The sequence below is a fragment of the Lagenorhynchus albirostris genome, chromosome 17 (genome assembly GCF_949774975.1).
Source record: "Lagenorhynchus albirostris chromosome 17, mLagAlb1.1, whole genome shotgun sequence".
Taxonomy (NCBI): domain Eukaryota; kingdom Metazoa; phylum Chordata; class Mammalia; order Artiodactyla; family Delphinidae; genus Lagenorhynchus; species Lagenorhynchus albirostris.
In genome coordinates this window covers 3,936,250-3,959,416 of record NC_083111.1, presented here as the reverse complement: position 1 = coordinate 3,959,416, position 23,167 = coordinate 3,936,250, and the positions used below count along the sequence as shown (strand labels likewise).

Genomic DNA, 23,167 nt, shown 5'->3' with positions numbered 1-23,167 from the left:
AGAATCCAAAGGCTGCAGAGAAAAATCACAAATCAGGCAGATTGGTAATTTTCCATATCAAGGTCATCAAACGCCACTGGGCCCCCTGACCCTTGATCTTACCAGATTTCTCTAGTCCGGTTATTTCTCCATCCTTTTAAGTCACTATGTCTTCAACCTTGTAAATCCTGCTCTAACTGCATACCCACCCCTCCCACAGTAGATGACCGTGTCTCCTAATTCACAGAAAGGATAGAAATTACCAGATGGCCAGCGGCCCCTGACTGTACAGGTCCCCTACTCCCTCCACCGCCCCAGAAACGCCATTGTTTCCTGTGCTCTGGGTGCCACGCCCCCTGCTTCTTAGAAACCTTACATGTGAAAGAAATCAAGGCTGGTCTCAGGTTTCACGTCCCTCTCTCACCCTCTCTGGGATCCACCATCCAACCGTATTCACACATGATCCAGACTCTCCCATTTAAAATATAACACAAGAAGGCACAGAAGAAAAGGGAAGAGCAGAAAAGAAGAAAAGAAAAGCTAGGAGTTTCCCCCTTCCCGGGCCCAGATTCCCACCCAGCCCCTCTTCTCGGCCTCACGGTCAAGCTTTTCTAGTGTCGCCCACACTCACCTCCCTACTTGCCCACCTCTGATTGCACCCTCTACCCACAGGAATCTGGCTTCTGCCCTCAGAGCTTCAGCAAAACCTGTCTCGCTCAGGTCACCAACGACCAAGCACCAGGTCCTCAATCTGATAAACATTTTTCAGTCAAGTAACAAGTTAAGAACCACATAGTCGAGGCCAAACTGTTGTAGTCAGTGGAGAGACCAGTTTGTAAACTGACATTTTTCTTTAACTCTGCCTCACTTCAAGCGGAGGTGCAGCCCTAGCACATGCTGTTATGCCTCCTGGCACCAGACTTGCCAGAGGGTTTGAGAGAATTCTTGTAGAGGAATTTGCCCACAGGGGAGAAGTCCCTCGAGGCTATCACTCCTTTATCCTGGAAAATTATTTTCTTGACTCACAATATAGGCTCTCAGAATATAACATGGGTAACCAGCCTTGTACCTAGAAAGACAAATATATATTTTTTCCCTTAAAACTGAGGTCTTTGGGTTATCTCTCCATAGCAAAAAAACTCAACAGATATTCATCCTTTCTCAGGATTTTGCTGAAAAATATTTTTTTCTGTATTATTGTTTCTGTACAATATTTTATTGTAAATTCTGTACAATATTTTGTACAGAATTTATTATTGTACAATATTCTGTACAATATTTTATTGTAAATAAAACGATGGGATGCTATGATTACTGTTGCCATGCGCTTTTGTCCAGTCAGAACTGTTAAGTGTAGGATGTAGGACTGGGTATAAGAATATGGTGCAAATTGTATCTCTTGCTCACTCTTACCTCACAAGACAAAATAAGAACGGGACCACCTGAAGCAATAAATCATGGCTGTCACTAGGAAAGCCCAGGGGACCTTCCCTGTGGGACACACACTGCAGGAGAGTATTATGCAAAGACAGGCTTCTGAGGCTGCTTAACCAGCATAACCAGCAGGACCAAAGCTTCTACTTGTGAAAATCCAGGCTCATCTTGGGTCCAGGAGGGAAGGCACACAGTTATCTCGGGGGGTAGCAGCTTCTCCTGGGATGTTCTCTAAGGGAACTGACAAGCACACTTAGATTATGCAGTGGCTTTTCAGGCTGCGGGATCTAAAGACCTGGTACCAATGCTCTGGGGTCTAAGTTCTGCAGAAGTCTAGCCCTTCCATCCACTCGCCTGATGCCAACAACAAAACTCGACAGGGAGGCCATCGGGCACGCGACGAGGGGATGCCCTGAGCATCACATGCTTCTTAAATCCACGGATTAAATTCACAAGTAAAATAGAACATATAGAAATTAGGAATGCACCCAAGTATTTGATTGGAATGGTGACTTGCTAATTTGTATTTCATTCATTTAATCAACAAGTACGTATTAAATGACAGCGACGTGCCAGGCACCATACTAGATGCTGGGGACACTGCTGTGAACAAACAAAAATGTCTGCTCTTGTGAAGCACACATTCCAGAAAGGGACAGAATTTACAAACAAAACTAACCAGTGTGAGGCTGATAAAATCAAGTGTCAATCTTATCTAAAACCTATATTCCAAAGTAAGCAAGAGACATTATTGACGAAGTGCAAGCCAGCACACGAATGCCACGTCCAGGTGAGTTCATGAAGGCGTTTTTACACACGGCTGACCCACAGCCTGCCTTTCCTCTCCTCTCCCCTCCTCCCACCCCGTTCGTCTTCCTCTCATGTCCTCGGAGGACCCCCAGGTAACACAGCAAAAGCCCCAGGTGACTGTGGGTTTAATTAGGTGTTTCTTAAAGAGAAGAAAAGAAAGACAGCACTTTGCTGCAAGTCACACATGTAGATCGGAGTACGTGTGAACTGTATTTCTTTCTGTTACTGCCTCTCCTCCTTATTCCTAATTTGGTAGATTTCAGAACTTTCATGTCTCTACCAGATAAAGCTTTGTTCTTTCTTTCAAGCACCTGAAAAAGTGATTCTTTAGCATTGCTTTGCTAACCCCTCCCACCACTATCACCAAAATCAAGGGCCCACAGACTGGCCATTCAAGCATGGTCCCGTTACAATCAACAGACGCACATCGATCCTCATGACAGAGAAGCAAACATCTCAATCCGTTTCAAAGCTGAGGCCTCAACCAAATGGAATGACTGGTTCTGTTTAATGAAACTGGTAAAGTTTTACTGGCCTTCTCAGCCAGATAGCTTTACTAGAATTGTCATTTCACATCATGTCAAATTTTCAGTTTCACAAATATTTGTATGCAATTTGAAAACCCAAAAAGTTGGAAATATGGAGACAAACGTGGGGACCTGGATTGAAATGAATACTTATGCAGAAAGCAGAGACATTTGACACTGATACTCAAATTGTTTCTATATAGAACAAAGGAAACAAGAAAATTATCTGATTATATGATTTAGGCTGAAAAGGATGAACATGTTCATCTTCTTTATTGCTTTAGTCCAACAGACGACAAGAAGATTTTTAATTCATTGTCTGTTTTTAAGAATTACAAAAATAATTCAGTTCAATCTTAGCTAATACTATAACAATTCAAATGAAGACCCTGACGAGGCCTTTTAAAAGGCAGAGAAACCAATTTTCTGCCATTCATCTGTGTATTGATTTCCATTCAACTCCATTGGAGGCAAAGCCCAAGCTGAGCTGGCATGAGTGAACCAGGCTGTCGCTACCCAGGGCAACTATTCAAGTCTCTGGCAGAACTCCAGAGTATTTTTAAAGGATTGTGGGGGGCGGGGGTGGGGGCGCGCACACGTGCTGTGATTTTTTTCACTGAAAATTATTTACCCCGTGGTTACATTTTTAAAGGAACAATTACCAAGCAGTTTTATAAATCCATGAATATAACGCATCTCAAAGGTACATTTTAAAAAAGGCTGATTTCATTCCAGTAATTTTTCTTACACGCATGTGAAACCAGAGCTGGCTCCACAACTCAACGTCTGCATGTCCAGCAAAGTAATTTCATCAAGCTATTCAAATGCATCACGGGAACAACTAATATTTCACTGTAATTTAAATTTGTATTCCTTTACCCATTTCTCATTTAAGAATAACTATGGGATTTATACTATAAGGCATAGATCCTAATCAGTAACCCCCTCCAAAAGATTAAATTTAGAACTAGTAACTTGAACAAGGTCATGGTATCTTAGCTCTTTCTAGAATAACCTCTTGTGCCCTGGTTCACTAACTTCATACCCTCAAACAAGGGTATGGTAGATACTCAAAAGTTGTTAAGTGTGGGGATATAAAATGGTCCAGCTACTTTTGAAGACAGTTTGGTAGCTTCTTATAAAACTAAACCTATCCTTCCCATAAGACAAAGCAATTGTGCTCCTTGGTATTTACCCAAATGAGTTGAAAAAACTTACATCTACACAAAACCGGAACACAAATGTTTACAGCAGCTTCATTCAAAATTGTCAAAACTTGGAAGCAACCAAGGTGTCCTTCAGCAGGTGAATGGATGAATAAACTGTGGTGTGTCCAGACAATGGAATATTGTTCAGCACTAAGAAGAATGAGCTATCAAGCCACGAAATCCTGCGGAGAAACTCTAAATGCATATTGTTAAGTGAAAGAAGCCAATCTGAAGAGACTACATACCGTATGATTCCAACTCTATGACATTTTGGGAAAGGTAAAACTATGCATAGAGTAAAAAGATCAGTGGGTGCCAGGGGAAGGGGGGAGGCAGGGATGAATAGGTGGAACGCAGAGGGTTTTTAGGGCAGTGAACTGTTCTGTGTTATACTGCAATGGTGGACACAAGTCACTACTGTATACATTTGTCACAGCTCATAGAATTTACAACACAAAAAGTGAATTCTCAACTGTGGAGTTTAGTTAATAGTAATGAGAAATGTAATGTTGCCTGTCGTAATTGTAAACAAAGGACGTCACAGTCATCAGCCATTATGGTCAGCTGGTGAGCCCTGCGGAAACTCAGGATGTGAAAACACAGGATACTGGCCCCAGAGAGCTGAGGTGCATGTCAAAGGAATGATTTCAGTGAGCCCAGACGCTTGCATCTTCCTGTACAGAGAAAAGCGCTAAATTTCTTAACTTGTGATATCTGGTTTCCTTTAATCAACAATACTCTTCTGACGTTCAGACGACCTGCCCTTTGTTGCAAAACTCCTATATGACCAGGCTCCCCCCTCACCTCCCCGGAGCAGTTCTCTCAGGCTTACTTGATATGCTACCTCCCAGGTTGGAAGTCCTAAAAATTCCCGCCGAATGAAACATAACTCTCAACTTTCAGGTTGCGAGTTTTCTTTTTTTTTCAGTCAACATAATGTATCAGTTTGGGTCCATCGATTGTATAAATGTACCACACTAACAGAAGATGTTGGTCATAGAGGAACCTGGAGAGAGGTGGGCGGAGAGTATACGGAAACTCTGTATTTTCAATTCCGTCTTTTCCATAAACCTAAAACTGCTTGGGGAAAAGTTTATTAATTAAAAACTAAAAATTAAGAAAATTTTAAAGGTTGTTAAATGAGGATTTATTGAAATAAAAGAGGTCAGTTGGGGCTCAAAGGTAACTTCCTCTGCGGAGTCTCCACTGAGCTAAGTATCCCAGGTGGACCGTCCTCCACGTCCTAATGGCTTGAATGGCCCGGTCCATTCAGGGAAGGTTCCCTCACCCACGAAGGTCTGTTCCAGGTGGAGTGCACCTACCCACAAGGAGAACAAAGTTCATTTCCTAAAGTAAGAAAGGGAAATCCCACTGAAAGCGAAAATAGCACCTAGAGCCCAGGGAATGAAGGACAAGAACAGAATTTACAACTAAACTCCTTTAAGGCTCAACCAGTAACCCATGAGAGACAGCAGCTACTCACCGCGGGTCAGAGGTCAGTCAGCAGGCTCCACCCCCGGGAATCCCTAACTAACTTTTGCGGGGAAATCTCCCAGCTAACTGGTGTTGACTATAAAAGCAAACCCTCCTCCTGACACGCACACATGTTCATGCACTATTGTGAAAGTTCAGGGTAGTTATTACTGAGTTGTCACGGGTCCATTAATTATTCACGACACCGTATTTAGCTTCACTCTGGTAAATCTTTTTTAATTGCCCAGCCTACATTACAGAGCATCTTTATTTAACTCTGTTTATGTTTATGCCTTTTCCAATAGCTCATTAAGTACTATCAGAATCTTTAGTGAGACCCGCCAAGCTCTTCTGGGCTTTCGTTTCACTCACTCATTCCACAGCCCCTTAAAGTTCCGGATACTTTTCAAGTCCACCCCTCACTCACATTTTCTTTTCCCTGCCTCTGAAGAATGCAGGAGACTTCCTTCTGCGATTCAATCTTTCCCACTGCTAAAAGGTAGGTGTTTGAAAAGATGTATCTATACGTGTCCCTGGAGCCCCCATTTGCCAACAGTATCAAGTCCTGATTCCTTAGGAAAGCACCCAACGCCCTGGCTAGTTTGGCCCCAAACTCACAACTCATCTGCTAACATTCTTTCCTTCCTACTTTCCGCTTCAGCTCTTGACAAACAGGGCATGAGACGTCGTTGTCCCTTCTATGCTTTCTGCTCGGAACTCTCTTGGGTCCCACTCAAATGTTACCCCTTCTTCCAGACAGAGGTTCCCCATCCCTCTGCTATTCTCCCAACGACACTACTCCCGTCGTTGCTGAGGCTGCATGACCTTCTGAGGTGTGAACAGTTATAAATGAGACAGTCTCTTGCCAGACAGAGAACTCCTTTAAGTCAGGGAGTGCATCCCATTCCTCTTGCTGTGCCCAGAGCCCACCCACAGTGAATGCATGAGAAATACTTATTGAATGAATGAATGAAGGCATTTTTACTCCAGACTATCTGAGTTTAATTAAATCACGTCTGTTCTTTCCAGCATATCCGAACCTACATAACTGTATGATCAGGTGTACACATGGAAGAAAATCATGGGGAAAATAACTATAGTATAGATATGCATGTTTCTTAGAACATATCACTTGGGATTTAAAAAAAAAAAGAGTAAGTCAGAACACATTTAATGTCATGAACATTAAAAACATACTTGGAAATCAGTCTCTCTGGAAAAACTATACTTTTCAAGGATGCCATTGAACTAAAAAGAAAAATGATCCTATATATTTTTCATGGAATGCCACCAAATAATAATAATAATAATGAGTTGATTACAGTTGCCAAGCCTTTTCAAAGCAAGTCATATCTACTTTGGGGGGCATCTTTTGGGAGGAATTATTTGATTTTTAGAAATGAATATTTGGAATTGCTTTTTCAAAGACTAGCTGTGTCTGATTCTGAAAATTTTGCATTGTGTGCATTTGAGAATGAATTTTCTAGCACTTGCATATGCTGGACTATATAGAGTTGGTCCTCTGAGATAGGTCTTAGGAGTTGAATTTGAAGTTATGTCAGATGTAAATCCTGCTGGTCTCAGAGAGATGTGACTGACAGCGGGGCTTGCCTTGAATGGTCGTAGTTGAAGTCATAATTTATGAACATATGTGGGGTAGAACGCTGGCATATGCAAAGCATGACTGCATGCAAAATGAGGATAAAAATACAGGTTGGGCTTCCCTGGTGGCGCAGTGGTTGAGAGTCCGCCTGCCGATGCAGGGTACGCGGGTTCGTGCCCCGGTCCGGGAAGATCCCACATGCCGCGGAGCGGCTGGGCCCGTGAGCCATGGCCGCTGAGCCTGCGCGTCCGGAGCCTGTGCTCCGCAATGGGAGAGGCCACAGCAGTGAGAGGCCCGCGTACCGCAAAAAATAATAAATAAATAAATAAATAAATAAAATTAAAAAATAAAAATACAGGTTAACTACATAGTATTCACATGGGACTGGAGCCTACTTACTATTCTTTAGTGTCATGCATTTCCCAATGGAAACAACATGTATCTTACCAGTAGGCACCAAATGAAAGTGACACATGGTGGATAAAATGTTTGAAGTTTGGTGTGAAATACCAACTCCGGGAGTAGTTTATCAGAAAACTAGCCCAGGTTAATAAAACATGCATATTGTTCCCCAAGTGGATATTTAATAAGGTGCATGAAAAGAGTTGATATACTCCTTTTAGATGCCAGGTTTCATAGAATTATAAAGCTGGAAGGGACTTTAGAAATGATCTGATGTAACTCCCACCCACTGTTTTGTAGTTGAGGAGTTTCCAGCAAAGTCAGGACTCAAATCTGACCTCCTGTCCTCAGGTGGGGCTCTCCCTTTCCCGGTAGTCAGAGGAAAATCCTATAAACTGGTATTAACTAATTCCCACTGATGTCACAGTACAATTGAACTCACTGCAGTTTTTAGCACAGCTGCCAGCCGGAAAGGTCGGGAAATGCTTCTCCAGGCGATTCTCTTGGATTAATCTTGTAAGATACAGTGGGAAAAGCTTGCAATTCAGAAGCTGAAGTCGAGAATGGGAGTGCAAGCACTTGCTGTTGAGGAGCTGTGCGCCCTTGAGCAAATCTTCTACCTTCTCTGAACCTTAGTGGGTTCATCTTCACATGGGAATGATAAAAATTCCTGCCTTGAGAGGCTGGTGAGAAGATTGGATGGTTTAATAGGAGAGAATGCGCTTGGCAAGCTACAACGGCACTTACAAAGATTTAGTTTTTATTGTCGTCGTCATTAAGAATTATTTATTAAACCACCAAAGCAGCACAGCAGGTCGCTGGGCCTTAAGCAAGGCAGGAAGCAGGGAAGACCATGGGCTGCACCCACATTAGGGCTTTTATCTCCTAAAGACCCCGTTTTTACCAGCAGGTAACCTTATTTGCAAAATCCATTAAGTCAACCTGCCTCAGCAGTGAAACAACTCGGTGTTCTTTCCTTGGTAACTTCTAGCAAATTCTTATCTTAATATTCTGAAACACTTCACTTTGGATTTATCCTCTTTTCACTCCTCAAGAACTGAGCTCTCACATCATCTAGAGCATCTCTGTCCAATAGAAATACAATGCAAGCCACGTTTGTAATTTTAATTTTCTGGTAGTCACATTTAAAAAAAAAAAGCAACAGGTGAAATTAATTTTAACAGTATATTTTATTTAACCCAATATATCCAAAATGTTATCAGTTCAGCATATAACCCTTATGAAAGTTATTAATGAGATAGTTACCATTCCCTTTTTTTTCACACTAAGTCCTCAAAATCCCCTGGGTATTTGACACTGACAGCACACCTCAATCCAGAATAACTAAATTTCAATGGAAATAGCTACAATATTGGAAAGACATGTAGGTCTAGAGCCTGGCAGGGTGACCACACCTAATGATAAAGCAGACTGAGAAAATTTAACTTAGGAACTCTCCACGGAAACACTTAGGAACACTGAACGAAACAATCATGTCCTAGCACATAGTTGGGGGAGGGAACCCTAGCAACAGAAATGACAGCCTAGCAACACCAGATGTTGTACGAAAGGGAAATTAGAAAACTATTACTTTGCAAAGAAGCATTTCTGGGAAGGCCATCTTCTTCTATTTTGTTTAACATGAAATAAGGAAACTGATCGCACATCTACCCAAATATACATCTTATAAGGCGCCATCCTCATTATCTCTTTATCCCACAACCCAGACACTGACATATTTTGTCATGTTGTTGATGCTATGTTTCTCACTTAGGAAGACAAACAGTAAAGCATGACATCGGGCTGAACTGTCATATTTCTTCCCATGGCATAGCCTGCCTTGTGAGCCTCCTGGGTCACCATAAAGAGCTGAATTGCACACAGCAGGTTGGTCATCAGAAGTCTTCCCACGTCATCTTATAAAAATACCCTGCCAACTCCTGGACAGGACCTGGTCTCGCAGGCCTGGGTTCCTAGTTCGTCTCCGTTACTCCTCTCTTGGTTCCTCTTTCCCATGAAGATGCAGAAGCTCCTTGGTCCAGCAGACTAAAAGCTAAGGATGAGGGATGTGCAGAACCTGACCTCCCGCTCCACTGTCCCTGACACCCAGCGATGGGACATCTTTGCTCACCCTCAAGGCTGCTCCCTTTTCAGAAAAGTATGAATAAGGATGCCACAAACAGCCTAGCTCCGCCTCTCTGAGCAAAGATGACAAATCATTATGTCTTTCTTGGCAAGAGCTGCCATGCCCCTCTTTTTTTTTTTTTTTTTTTTTTTTTGGTACGCGGGCCTCCCACCGCCGTGGCCTCTCCCGCTGCGGAGCACAGGCTCCGGACGCGCAGGCTCAGCGGCCACGGCTCACGGGCCCAGCCGCTCCGCGGCACGTGGGATCTTCCCGGACCGGGGCACGAACCCGTGTCCCCTGCATTGGCAGGCGAACTCTCAACCACTGCGCCACCAGGGAAGCCCCATGTCCCTCTTTTCATTCTCTAACCTAACGGTCTGGTTACTCTGAACCCAACGCTTTCCTAGTGTCCACCTCCGCTGAGAAGGTCTGGTCCCTTTCTCACCACCCCTTGTCCCCTCCATCCCAAGTGACCAGATGGCATAAGGTCTGAGTAGAATATAAAACTGTGAGCAGAGAGCAGTCAACAGTTGTGAACAATAAAAACATAAAACAATGGAGTTTGAATAAAGATTTTACTAGAATCTTTCACTTTGTTTGTCATACTTTTGCTTACAGTGCTGTCTATGAGGAGGCTCCCGGGTGTGTACGTGTGCGCCTATCACCGGTACGGTTTCCAAGCTGTCGTACTGAGTGCGATAACTAGTGAGAAAGCCAGTTACGGTGTCTGGATCAAGTATATTTTCCATGAATGTCCAGCTCAGATGAGCCTTCCTTGACCATTTCAGCTGAAAGGGGTCCTCCCTCCTCTGTAGCAGAATGGATGCTATTCTGCTTCTCAAACTTAAAAATGCCTACGAATCCCCCGGGGATTTTGTTCAAGTGCAAGTTGTGATTTAGTAGATCGGGGTGAGCCTGAAATTCTGCATTTCTGAGATGCTTCCAAGAGATGCTAAGGCTGCTGGTTGCTGACTCTACCTTGAGTAAGGCAACAGGTCACTCAGTGCCTCATCACAGACAGATTGCAGGGGTATGAAAGCGACTTGCCTCCTTTCCTAGATGGTAAGCCTTTTTTTTTTTAAACCATTTATTTTTATTTATTTTTTTATTGAAGTATAGTTGATTTGCAACGTTGTGTTAGTTTCACGTTTAGAGCACAGAAATTCAGTTATACATACCTATGTATCTATTTTTTTCAGATTCTCTTCCCTTATAGGTTATTACAGAATATTGAGTAGAGTTCCTAATGCTTCACAGTAGGTCCTTGTTGGTTATCTATTTTATATATAGTGATGTGTATATGTTAATCCCAAACTCCTAATTTTTCCCTCTCCCCCTTCCCCCTCTGGTAACTATAAATTTGTTTTCTTTGTCTGCAGGTCTATTTCTGTTTCGCATATAAATTCATTTGTAACATTTTTTTTAGATTCCACATAAACTTTTTGAGAGCATATTCTTTTTAACATGTTTTTCTTACTATGATTTTAAGCAGATGTTTGTGGAAAACATGATGAAAAGGTTATCACTGGTCACTTATGTCTGTCATTTTATTCTCAGGAACCAATTACAGTGACCACATAGTGATTCGGCCAATGGGCTGCTGATGAATTTGCAGGTGTCCACAGTGGATGAGTGAGAACCTGCCTTCAATCCCAGCTCTCTGCCCTCCCCTCAGTGGGATGAGAACTCAACCTCCAGTTGTAGGCCCTACTCTTGATACCCGACCAGACAGAAGTTATATAACGAGAACATAAATGAAACAAATCTCCCTTCAGTTTCACACTTTGAAGTCCGGGTGTCATGCTTTGCCTGCATGATGACCTTGATCTCAGATTCTAACCTCCCTTTACTATTATCAAGTTTGTTTCTGGTCCCTGCTTAGAATCCTGGGCTCTTAATATGTTCCCCTTTGTGATGATGTGCCCTGGCCTTGACCCTCTGCCAGCTGACTTGCCCTCTTCTGACCTGTGTGATAATCCGGGACTCGGGTCAAAGTCCCTCAGACTGCAGACCCCACTGGTGCCCTCAGTCTCAACTCGATCCCATAAACGTGACCATCATCACAGCTGGAGCTGCAACTCATCTAAGGGAAACTTAGCCTGGCTGGTGAAGCCTTGCTTTAAACTTTGCTGTGATGCGTTATAGAATGGGGATCAGTACAATTTTCCCACTCCTACGACAAAGGATTAAAAGTTCATCCTCTGAGTATGGAATAAAATTCTCCATCTTCGTTCATTTCTCTCATGGCTATTTTTTTTCTTCCTCCAACTAATCAATTCATGCTCGATCCATAACTCCCACCTCTTCTACCAGCAGATCAGAGAATGGGATGAAATGATAGTTTCCAAGGTATTGATCAGAACTTCAGGTTTCCTCTCCCTTACCCATTTGATTCCAACCTTAATTAATTAATTAATTAATTTATTGACATATAGTTGACTTACAATGTTGTGTCAGTTTCTGCTGGACAGCAAAGTGATTCAGTTCTACATATAAATATAGACATATATTCTTTTTCATATTCTTTTCTATTATGGCTTACTACAGGATATTGAATATAGCTCCCTGTGCTACACAGTAGGACCTTGTTGTTTATCTACTTTATATATAATAATTTGTATCTGCTAATCCCAAACTCCTAATTTATCCTTCCCCAACCTTTCCCCTCAGGGAACCATAAGTTTGTTTTCTATGTCTGTGAGTCTGTTTCTGTTTTGTAAATAAATTCATTTGTATCATATTTTAGATTCCACATATGATATAGATAGATATTAGTATATCCTTAAGTAATTGTAATGATTGTTCACTTTTTAGAAGCAGGAACACAACTAATATTTATGCTTTCATTGGGACTGTGTTATATGACCTGTTCCCATCTAGAACTCAGTTTTTCAAACCCAACCATCACCAACCGATTCAGGAAAAATCCCACAGGATATCTGTGACTGCCACTCTTAATAGCAGTGCATCCCCTAGAGATATGAAACCCTATGGGACATCCTTCCTAATTTATAACAACAGACCCAAGTACTAAAAATCACTTTGGAGAGTTTTCTAGAATTGACCTACATTTTAAAAAATGATTGTTATTAATTTTACTTTGGTAAAACAGCAAATTAATTAATCAGCTGAAAATTCTTATCAAGACAAAAGAAGGCTTTACAAATCCTTTCCCCTCTTTCCTGAAGGATCATTTCTTCATTGTTACTGTCACACTGATGCAGTGATTATGCCATGAACTAATGAAGGAAACGATGAGGGACTGTTCTGTAACTGTTACTGCTACAGTGGCTACCTTTGTGTTGAGTATTGACTCTCTGCTACTGAGAAAAGACCTGGAAAATAGAGAATTGAGCCCCAGACTGATATCTTTATTCATAATTGTTATCTAGGCTGCAGAAAGAGGAATCAGACTACTATTTACATGAATGAAATCTCCTAGGCTGGGGGTTCAGAAAGGTGACTTTTTCCTTCTTAAATAATGTACTTCTTTGTTGTACAGTAGAAACTAACACAGCGTTGTGGAGCAACTATACTCTCATAAAAATTAATTTAAAAAATTTTTAATTAAGAGGGTAGGTCTCATGTTAAGTGTTATTACCACAACAAAATTTTTTTAAAGAATGAATTAAAAAAAAACATCATATTATACACTTTAAAAAAATGTACTTGATGGGAAGCCAAATCCAAGTCAGCTCAAGTCTTTTTAGACTCATTTCACTGCAGATCCTCCTTTTTTCTATATGTGCCTGATTTTGACTGACTAATCCTCACCCACCCCACACACTGCCCACTGCTCTGTTTGTGTAGAAGGATTCCCCTGCCAGGAAAACAGTGCAAGTACATAAAGTAAGCAAAAGAAGTAGAACTGATTCAAACAGCCTACTTATGAATCATGAAAGGGGGAAAACAGTTTGACATACTTCAGACAATTTTTAAATAAATGTTTTAAAAAAATTTTTTTAATGTAAAAAACTGAAATGTTGTCGTGAGGTTGAAAATTGTGCAGTGTCACAACAGATCTCTAACATCCTGAAGATCCAGGCACTCCCCAACTGGGAAAGGTTAAGGGGTTGAGCTCTTCTGGCAGAATGTAACACAGCCCTGTTCCTCAACAAGTGCAGACCTGGATACAGTATCTTTGTATAGTGTTTAATTCAATTTCCAGCATATTAAATCAGTGACAGTGTAACCCAGGACAAGCTTTTAATTTAGAAGCAAATCTAGCTCTGACAACAGCCTTCTCCTTGACCTAATGGATAGTTCTTTTTAGGCCTGTGAAGCATTGTTCCTATTTGTTAATCCTAGCACTCCAGCTGTGCATACCTCCTCCCATGAAAGGCGGAAGGCAATGGTGGCTTCCCAAGTCTATAGGGTACATCTCTTAAAATTAGTGATATGGAACACTTTGAACATCAACTTCAAATACTTAGATATGAGTTTTAATGAAAATGGTTTAATTTGATTATAACTAAAATTTGGAAATGATACAAAATAAGTTGCATTATACAAATAAGCTTAAGGTTCTCTCTCCACATATAATACCGATTCCTGGGTTTCGGACACTAATATTGTCAACTCTGGAAACCCCCTGTAGATCCCCTTTGACTGACTTACACAATGCAGTAGTCACGGCCTTAGAAGAACAGACTTTCTGGTGCATATACTCTGGGGACTGGACAAGCAAAGAAGAATCAGAATTTTAAGCCTGGAAAGAACCTTGGACACTATTTTTGACTAATCACATCATACAGGTAGAAAACTAAGACCCAGAAGGAGGAAACCAAAAGAAGACCTAAACTTGGGGGGCCACTGGCAGGTGCTGTCACATGTAAACCCAGGACAGTAGGTGACTGCCGGGGGTCTGAGCCCCCAAGTGGCCAAATCATCTGATCCCCTTTTAGTCCAGTTCCCCAAAAGGCAGCTGCCCCTCTAAATAAGATCCATCGTTGATACACTAACTGTGACCCTCTGCCCTCATCTCAGGGTTAGAAAAGATCTACCGTTGTCCTACAGGCCACCTCTTGCCTCTAGAGGATTTCTGGACTGATCCATTTCCATTTTAACCCATCTTTATTATCCCTCACCATCAGTAATTGTATGAGTTCTGTACATACACTAGACATGGAAGTAATGTTCTATGGTGATAACAATTACGGTGATGATGGTCGTGGTCATCATAATAGCAGAAGCTACAGCTTTTCTTTGAGTAAACAAGTAGGGGCACCAAAATTCCCCCAAATCATTCTGTATCAGGTGTATTCTCAGAAGGTCAAGAGTACGTAAGAATTAAGTGAAAACTATCTATCCCAAAGCTTCCCCAGTCTCACCTTTCTATCAGCAAGAACAGGTAAGTGAAGATGAGCGTCTAGCTGCATCTTTCTCAGAGGATAACTAGTATTTTGTGAAATGCAGCCCCACTTTCCTAGCACTAGTAACCTACAAAAGAGCTGCGTGATTTGCTGTGTCCTTTCTAGATAACACGGCGCCTTCTCTGATTCACTGTACCATTAGCAGCTCAAGAAGCAACCAGGCAGCAAGTGCAGCTACACTCATGCAAAGAAGAAATAATAACCCCTGGGCTTCATTCACAGATCAGCAAATATTCACTGAACACGTATGCCTACACGCGTAAGATGCACAACTACTAGAGTGACCTCCTGAGGATTTGCCCATGGTCCTTCTTCCCGACCGGCCATGCCAACAGCTCCCAAGGACACCATCATACAGCTGGAAGGAAGTCACATGGTGTGGTAGTCAGAATTACGCATGTCATTCAAGAGAATACTTCCTGTTGAGAATTACTGAATGTTTTTCCCATGAAATCCATCAACATATTCCAACTATGTTCCAAGATTATACCTGAGACGCGTGACCAACACCACACTGCACCTCCTATTTGATAATACGTCAGAGTAGTAAATCTGACCCTTGCTTCCATAAGCTTAGAACGTGTGCTATTCAAATTCTAAAACAAGTCAGGGAAACGTGCTAATCAGATTGGCCCGGGATTCCATATAAAGGGGAATCATTCTAGTATTTATCTGTTACTCAGTGACTGGTGCTATTTAAATTCAGTGGTAGATTATTCCATTCAAACTGTAAAAATATAGAACATATTTAACAGAAGTCATGGACTTGGATATTCAAACATTAAGGACCTTTTTTGTAAGTGACTGAGCAAAGACCTTCCCAGTTACTGACCCAAGGATTGTGGACGCTATTCAAAAATGATAGCATCCATTTGCATAGATGCTACTTCCAATTGCTCTGAGAGTAGCCTGCAATTTCATGGGGTATAATAAGTATAACATTTTTTTTTTACCCTTATAAGTGTATAGTTCAAGTGAATGGAAAAATGACAACTTCTGCATTTATGACAAAGACACTGAAATAGTTACATTTACCACACAGATTTATGCATAAATTATTCCAGCTCATACAGAAACCCAAGTAAATGGACAGAGGACTGTCTGATGGTGTGTGGATTTATATCTGTGAGCGAACTCAGAGATTTAAACACCAAGCTCCGCACTCAAGGCTGTGGTGTGGATTTGTGATTCTCCAGGGAAGATACTGGGTCCATAACCAATGAACAGATTTCAAAGTGACACAGCTGCAGTAATTCAAGCAAACTCCTACTTCTTTCATGCAAAAAAGGCAAAGGTTAGCCCATTACGTTTGGAGCAGCATGTAATGATAGAAATTGTCATAAAATCTCAGAGCTGGAAGATGATCTAGTCCAACCCTCTGTATAATAAAGTATCTTTTACCGTAGTTCTGCCTACAGTTTTCCAAACTATGCTTAGACACTCCAATGATGAGGAACTCGTTACTCCTAAGGAATCTTAGCTGAACTTGGGATCCCTTATGACTACTTAAAAATGTTTTCCTTATATTAATTCAAAATCTCTTCCTGTAGATCCTATCCATTTTGCCCAGAGGGTTGACGCAAAAGTTTCTTCCACATTAGAATCCTTCAGTACCAGAGAGCTCTCAAGTTTTCAGGTTTCTCTTCTACCAAATCATCCTCAGTTACATCATTTTTCTCCCTCCCACCTCAGTACTGAATTCTAGCCTAGAATCTGCCCAGAACTACGTGACCTAAAGAGAAAAACATTTAAAATTCTGTCTCAACTTCCACATAGGCAAAATGTGTCACCTCAAAGATGAGTCTGAGGGTCACCTAAGAAAGAAAACTTGGAAACCCTCTGAAAATTGAAGCGTTACACAAACACAAGGAACAATTTTCTAAGGATTTCAATAAGGTGAAGCCCACCATATCCTAAGGAAAATCTCTTCAAAAAGTTAACGCAAAATAAACTTTTGCCAATAATTTACTTTGGTATAAATACAATAAATTTCAACCAATCTGTTTACAACTCTCCCACAAGGTTGGGCCGATTTATATGCTCCAATTACATCCACACTCGATGCGTTTAAAATCAATGGACTTTTATGAATGAAAGGGACATGATCGAGTTAGAGAGGGATTGATACATTTCCTCTGAATCTTTCAATGTTTTGCCACTCCTTTGAATAAAACAAGATTCTCACACTTTTGTCAACAATCCTCACCCTTATAATCCTTCAATGGTTTCTCAGTGCCTCAGAATAAAATCTAAATTCCTTTCATCGTCCAGCCCAACTAATTCTCCATCTTCACTTCTAGCTACGGTCTCTCAATCGCTCTCTCTGTTCGAAGGGCACGTTTAACCTGCCTTATTCTTTCTTGCCTCTCTGCCCTTTTGCACAGTCATATCCAAGCCCTCACTGCCAACCTCCGCTTTATTTCAGTAGCAGACCTGCCCACCATCACAACCTCTGCTCAAACATATCCTCTCCAGAGTCTTACCTGAACCACTAAGGTGGCTTGAGTTTCCTGTTTCTATCAGAGTGCTTATTTCCCAGTACTGAAATTGTGGGTTTACTGTTCCATCCTCCTCATCAGACAGTAGATTCCTCGAAAGAAGATGTGTACTTTATTCATCTTGGGGCGATTAGTAACCAGCATAGTGCCTTGAGTAGAGCAGGTACTCAATACAGATGAATAGATAAATTAATAAGCAGCAGAGGGAACACAGATATACGGGAAATGACCATTCAATAAACTCAGGAAAGGGCACCAATCGTGCTTGACGTATATCAGAATTCAGAACTAACTCAGAATCAATAAGGTACTTTTTCAACACTCGCAGCTGTACCCAGTATGCTATCCTCCTACCCATTCCTTATCTCTAGAATTTTTTATCATTTGCAAAGCCCTTTCTGCTTATTCACATACATTATGCCACTTAGTCGTTAATGCCACTACAACAACCTCAGTGCGTCCAAGTGGTGTAGGAAGAAGAACGCTGGTCAGGTGATCTGAGCTCCAGCCTCCGTTCTGCCACTGAACCACTGGTGTGTATTAGAGAAACATCCTAACTTGTCTAAACTCAGCTCTCTCTCGAACTTTGCCAACCTTGGTGAAGGGAAGTTGTCATTTTTATACGTTGTTGTCCTTATTATCCAAATTGGCATTTGGAGGTAGCTAATTGAGCCAGGAAAAATAGACTTTAGGGTAAGACAGGCCTGGCTTTGACTCCGAGCTACATCACATAATAGTGGGGTAACCTTGCACCAGTTACTTAACCCCTCTGAGTTTAAGCAATCTTGAGTAATCTTTGAGTAACCTCTCTGCCAGCCTTCTCATATACAGAAGGACTAATGCTTAGACGAGAGAGGAGCATAAAAATATTTGTAGATGTTTAACGTACCACATAAAATTCTTCTTATTATAATTCTTGTTTGGGCAGGTTGAAGAATGGCATAGAACAATGTTTCTCAAAGTGCTTTGTGTGACCCATGATTACAAGAGGATTTAATAGCTGTGCCTTTAAAAACTTACTGACAGCTGCATAACAGCTTAGTAAGTAAAGGCTCTGAGAAGTCCTGCTGTGGAGAAATCTGCCTAATTCTGCTTAACCTGTCATTTTCCCAAGTACCTGAATACGGGACACATGTTAATAGCTCGTGGGGGATCAAGCATGAGAAACACAAGAAAGCTGTTCTTCCACCAGGTGACTCTCACCATAAGATATTCAGAAACAAAACCAAAAATGGTAAAAATATTCCCCACTCTACCATCCGCGGAGTTATCAGTTACCATGTGCCTATTTGCTAAAAAACAACTAAGTAGGTACGTACCTACACACGTACATGTGTAGGAGAAATTCAGGTCAAATTTGAAGATAAGTCATAAACTCTGAAGGAAGAAGACGTCCAGATGTAATTGATCACGGGTATTATGAAGACTAAAAGCTGATCTGATTGCGCGTTTCTGATTCCCACTGGCTGAACTGCGCTCTTAGTAACTTCTGGAATCACATGATGTGAACAAGAAAGAAAAAGTACTTCCTCATTCATTCACAGACACAGTTCCTTTAAAGTCACAATTGCTCTTTTCACATGGTAGCAAAAATTCACTTTATTATTTCAAACGGCTCTTTCCCAGTATCAACTCCTGCGACTTTAAAAGCTGCCATTAATTTTTCCATTAGTAAACATTAATTAAAATGAATATGTACCATTGCTTTCAGCAGTTGCATCTGTAATAAATGTATGAATACAGGCAAATCTTGTCCAAAATGTTTCAAACAGCTATTTCTGAGCAAGCAAACACTTTGACGGTATTTCAAAGGATTTTATCTACAGAGAGCTTTTAGAATCTGACCCTTACCTAAAATAACTTGAATTCCATGGAAATACAATGAACAGTTACCAACCTAGCTAAAATCTATTTTATTGATCTTAGAAAGTAGCATGTTAAAACATGAGTAATGAACTCTGAGCTTTGAACCATTGATACCTTGGTCTTTCTGCAACATTTGTGTACAATGCATTGAAAAGAAAAGCTTGAAAAACCAGAGGGATGCTCCTAATTAAGGAATCACAGTGGTCGAAGATAATGGTCTAATATAATAATCTGAGATGAACTGCATTTCACCAGTTTATTATCAAAGACGCACCCATCCCCCCAAGTTCCATTCAAATCTTCTATGCTCAGAGAAACTGAAACAATTCGGAATGCATCGGAGTGTTAAATTCCATGAACTCTCTGACCCCATTTCAATTTCCTTACATTAGGCTAAAGTTTTTGGTTTGTTGTTTTTTGCTTTGTTTTTAACATTATAAGGAGAAAATGAGGCTGAGTCTTAGATCATGCTTCCACCAAGTTACCCCACCATCCTCCAAATATCTTAGCCAGAATCCAAGAACAGTAAGATTAGATAATTCAGATATACATTATTAAATACATTATTCTGAATATGTAAACAAATATTAAAAAAAATATGTGTATATATATCCAAAAAAATACTATCTCCTCCCAAATGACCATGTGTTAGCAGAAAAAACTTTGAAGGCTTTAAGGAAAATATTGTAGAAATGCTCGACAAAAAGGAGCCATGTGTGACCATAGTTTCTCCAAGGGTTGGGCTGGTGAATGCATGTGTCTGGCAGCCTGTGGTTTTCCTTCTGCACTGAACCTTACCCATCCCTGCCCCCCACCCCTCCATAGCTTTGCTGTGTGGCCAAATGACCCAGTGGCTATGGTCTCGCTGAGATGTATTCAGGCCCTTTTCTTTTCCTAATTATTTCTCACTTTCCACATTTTATGTCCTGAGATATTAAACATCATTTTTCAATTGGGAAAATGTTTGGTCTAGAAGGCCTAATAAACACAACTAGAATTTGATATTCAATTTTTCATAAAGTATAAATCGGTAAGAAACATAGATAGTTCTTCAGCTAATAGAACTGATAAGTGTTTGCATGATTTACATAAATCTAGACATTTTAAAGGTAAAAGTGAGTGATTTCCAAATCCTGCATGAAGTTTGCAGAAGTTAACAAATGGAGTGTTAAGCTTCATTTACCACATTATCAGATTAAAACTGCTAATCATATGAATCTCACCCCGTAAATAATTTCAGTAATTAAATCAAGCCTTTGAGTTCATCACACTCGAAAAGCACCAAGCTGCAAGCCTTTGCAGTAGTCAACCATGGGAAATAGAGCTATCACACTTAACTGACATTTCAAAACGTCCTTTAAGTCCAAAGCATGGAAGTTTCCAACATCAGTTGGTCGCACTGCGTATCATATAGCACTTTACCAGAAAGTATCTGCTTGGAAAAAAAAGTTTCTCAGTTTGAAAAGTCACTGTCTGTGGCAATGCTCACCCTGCTTTACAAAGACGGTCCCGGAAAAGACTGAAAAATAATCACACTTGCTCTTCTCAATGAAAACACTACACTTCACCGTAAAAGACGATTTTAGCTCCGTTCCACAAATTCTCTGAGTTGTAGCAGAGTTAATGACTCATAAATCGTTTTGGTTTTTTAATCACAAAAATAACTACAAATAAAATTGAAAAGGACACTGGCATAGCAGAGTGTAGTCCCATATCAGTGCACTTGTGAGGAAGTTTCCTCATTTTACTTATACTTACTAAGTTATTTTAAACACCCCCCCCAAAAAAAAAGAAAAACCCAAAAAGCATAACTCTGGGATGTTAGCATTTAAATGCTTCAACACCAAGAATTCTTGTAGCTGTAAAATATCATTCAAAAAGCTATCAAAAACATATAAAACCTGGAGAAACGCATTCCTGAGCCTGCCACTTCGTTATATTCTTAAATCCAGGCTGTGACGGTTCCAGAGATGATTCCCTCTGCCCAAAGGAACCATATTCCAGTTTGTACTCCAGTTTGTAAGTGGAAGTGATATCTGTGTAAACACTTGGTAGATCAGGTGACAAGCAGCAGAGAAAGTCAATGAAGATGCCAAGTGTGGTCAAAGTTTACAAGATGCACCACCCTTTTCCAAGGGTTCTTAGCTATCCCAGAAATCAGCTGAGGTGACACTGCAGGATAATCAGAAAGGGCACCACTAGAGTAAGTCTGGGTTCCATAAAGTGTACTTACTGGTATTTGGAGATGGATATAAAAATAGATATAGATATACACAGTCCCCCCAAAAAACAAGTGTGTCCCTACTAAGCTCTTTACTTGAAGCACAGTACTTCTCTAGCCGTGAGAATTAAAATGTGGGTACTTTTGAACAGCAATAGCTCCATCTAACTAGAATTAGCAATTTTTCTCAGGGAACAAAAGAAGCCATCCAAACTGCAACACACACCTCAAATTCAACATAATTAAAAAGGAGTTTTAGAAGATGTGATAGGAATCCTCTCCTACTCACAGAAACAGGATCACTAAAAATGGGGGGGGGAGCGGGAAGGGGGGTGTAGCACATAGAGAAGCTGGTCGAACGGAGTGGGAAGACAAGGGCTGAGCGCTCAAAGCCACTTTGCTGCCTTTCCCTTGCCCCTCACTCCTCTCCCACCCTAGGTTGTGATCACAAATTTAAAACCAAACCAAACCAAACCAAACCAAACCAAAACCCGGAAGGAGTGTGACTAGGGTTACTACCACGGCAACCCTCAACGATTTTCTTGTGCAAGAGTAAAGCAGTGGGGACGCAGGAGCGGCAGCAAATCTCCCTCTTCCCCCACCCCCGATACGGTACCTCCAGATCTGCCCGAGCTGCAGGACGTGGATGAGCGACTGCAGGAGCCAGAGGCAGAAGGAGCAGGACGCAGACCTGCGCTGGCCGCTGGACCGCGTGGCCCCGCTGCTGTTGCCGGCGATGCTGCTCTTGCTGGCGTTGGACGCTTGCCTCTGCGGCGTGGAAGGGCGAGCCTCGCCTTCCGCGGCTGCAGAGCCGCTGCCGGCCGCCGTCTTACAGTCGGCTCCGGGCTGCGGGCAGCTGGCGGCGGCGGCGGCGGCGGCGGCGGCGGCGGCGCTGTCCTCGGTGCTGAAGTCGTGCGCAAACCAGCGGAAGCTGAACACTTGCACGGAGAGCGAGCCGAGCACCACGAAGAAGAGCGTGAGCCCGAACCACCAGCGCTGGCCGCGCAAGTAGTAGTCCACGGCGAGCCAAATGTCCGTGCCCACGTCCGCGAAGTACACGGCCACGGCGACCAGGATCCAGAGGCAGTCCCACAGCGAGTAGCGCCGCTGCTCCGTGCCCAGGCGCAGGCACAGCGCCGCGGAGCCCGCCCCGCCGCCGCCGCCGCCGCCGCCGCCCGGGCCGCTCGAGCCCCCGGAGCCGCCGCTCCCGGCGCAGCAGCAGTAGCAGCGGCAGCAGCAGCGGCAGCGCGAGCAGCCGCCGCCGCCGTCCGGGCAGCAGCCGCCGCCTGCTGCCTCCTCGTCCTCGGCTCCCGACCCCGACGGCAAGCCCGGAGCCAGTCCCTGCACCGAGCCCGAGTGGTCCGAGTTCTGCAGCGGGGTGAACGCCACGTCGCTGCTCTTCTTCATTTTCAGCCTCCCGTCTGACTTAGCGGCCATGATGCCTCCCAAGCGAAGAAGAGCCTTCCTTTATGTGACACCTTTCCCCGCTGTCTCCTCCTCCCGCCGCCGCCTCGCCTCGCCCCGGCTTCCCTCCCTGGCGGCGCGGCTCCCCTGCCGCTGTCCCTGCGCCCGCTCCTGCGCCGGCTCGCCCGCCGCCCGCCGCCCGCCGGGCTGGGCGCTGGGCCGGGCTAGCGGCGCGCCCGGAGCCG

The 23,167-nt window shown here is 42.5% G+C and overlaps 1 protein-coding gene across 1 annotated transcript in view; it reads right to left on the bottom strand.

Annotated features, from left to right (window-relative positions):
- The window catches only part of XKR4 (XK related 4), a 320,227-nt gene extending 297,272 nt beyond the window's left edge, over positions 1-22,955 (bottom strand). The window contains exon 1 of the mRNA XM_060128111.1: positions 22,135-22,955. Coding sequence (XP_059984094.1) covers positions 22,135-22,955 — 821 coding nt within the window. The remainder of the gene's footprint in view (positions 1-22,134) is intronic.
- Positions 22,956-23,167: the final 212 nt, after the last annotated feature.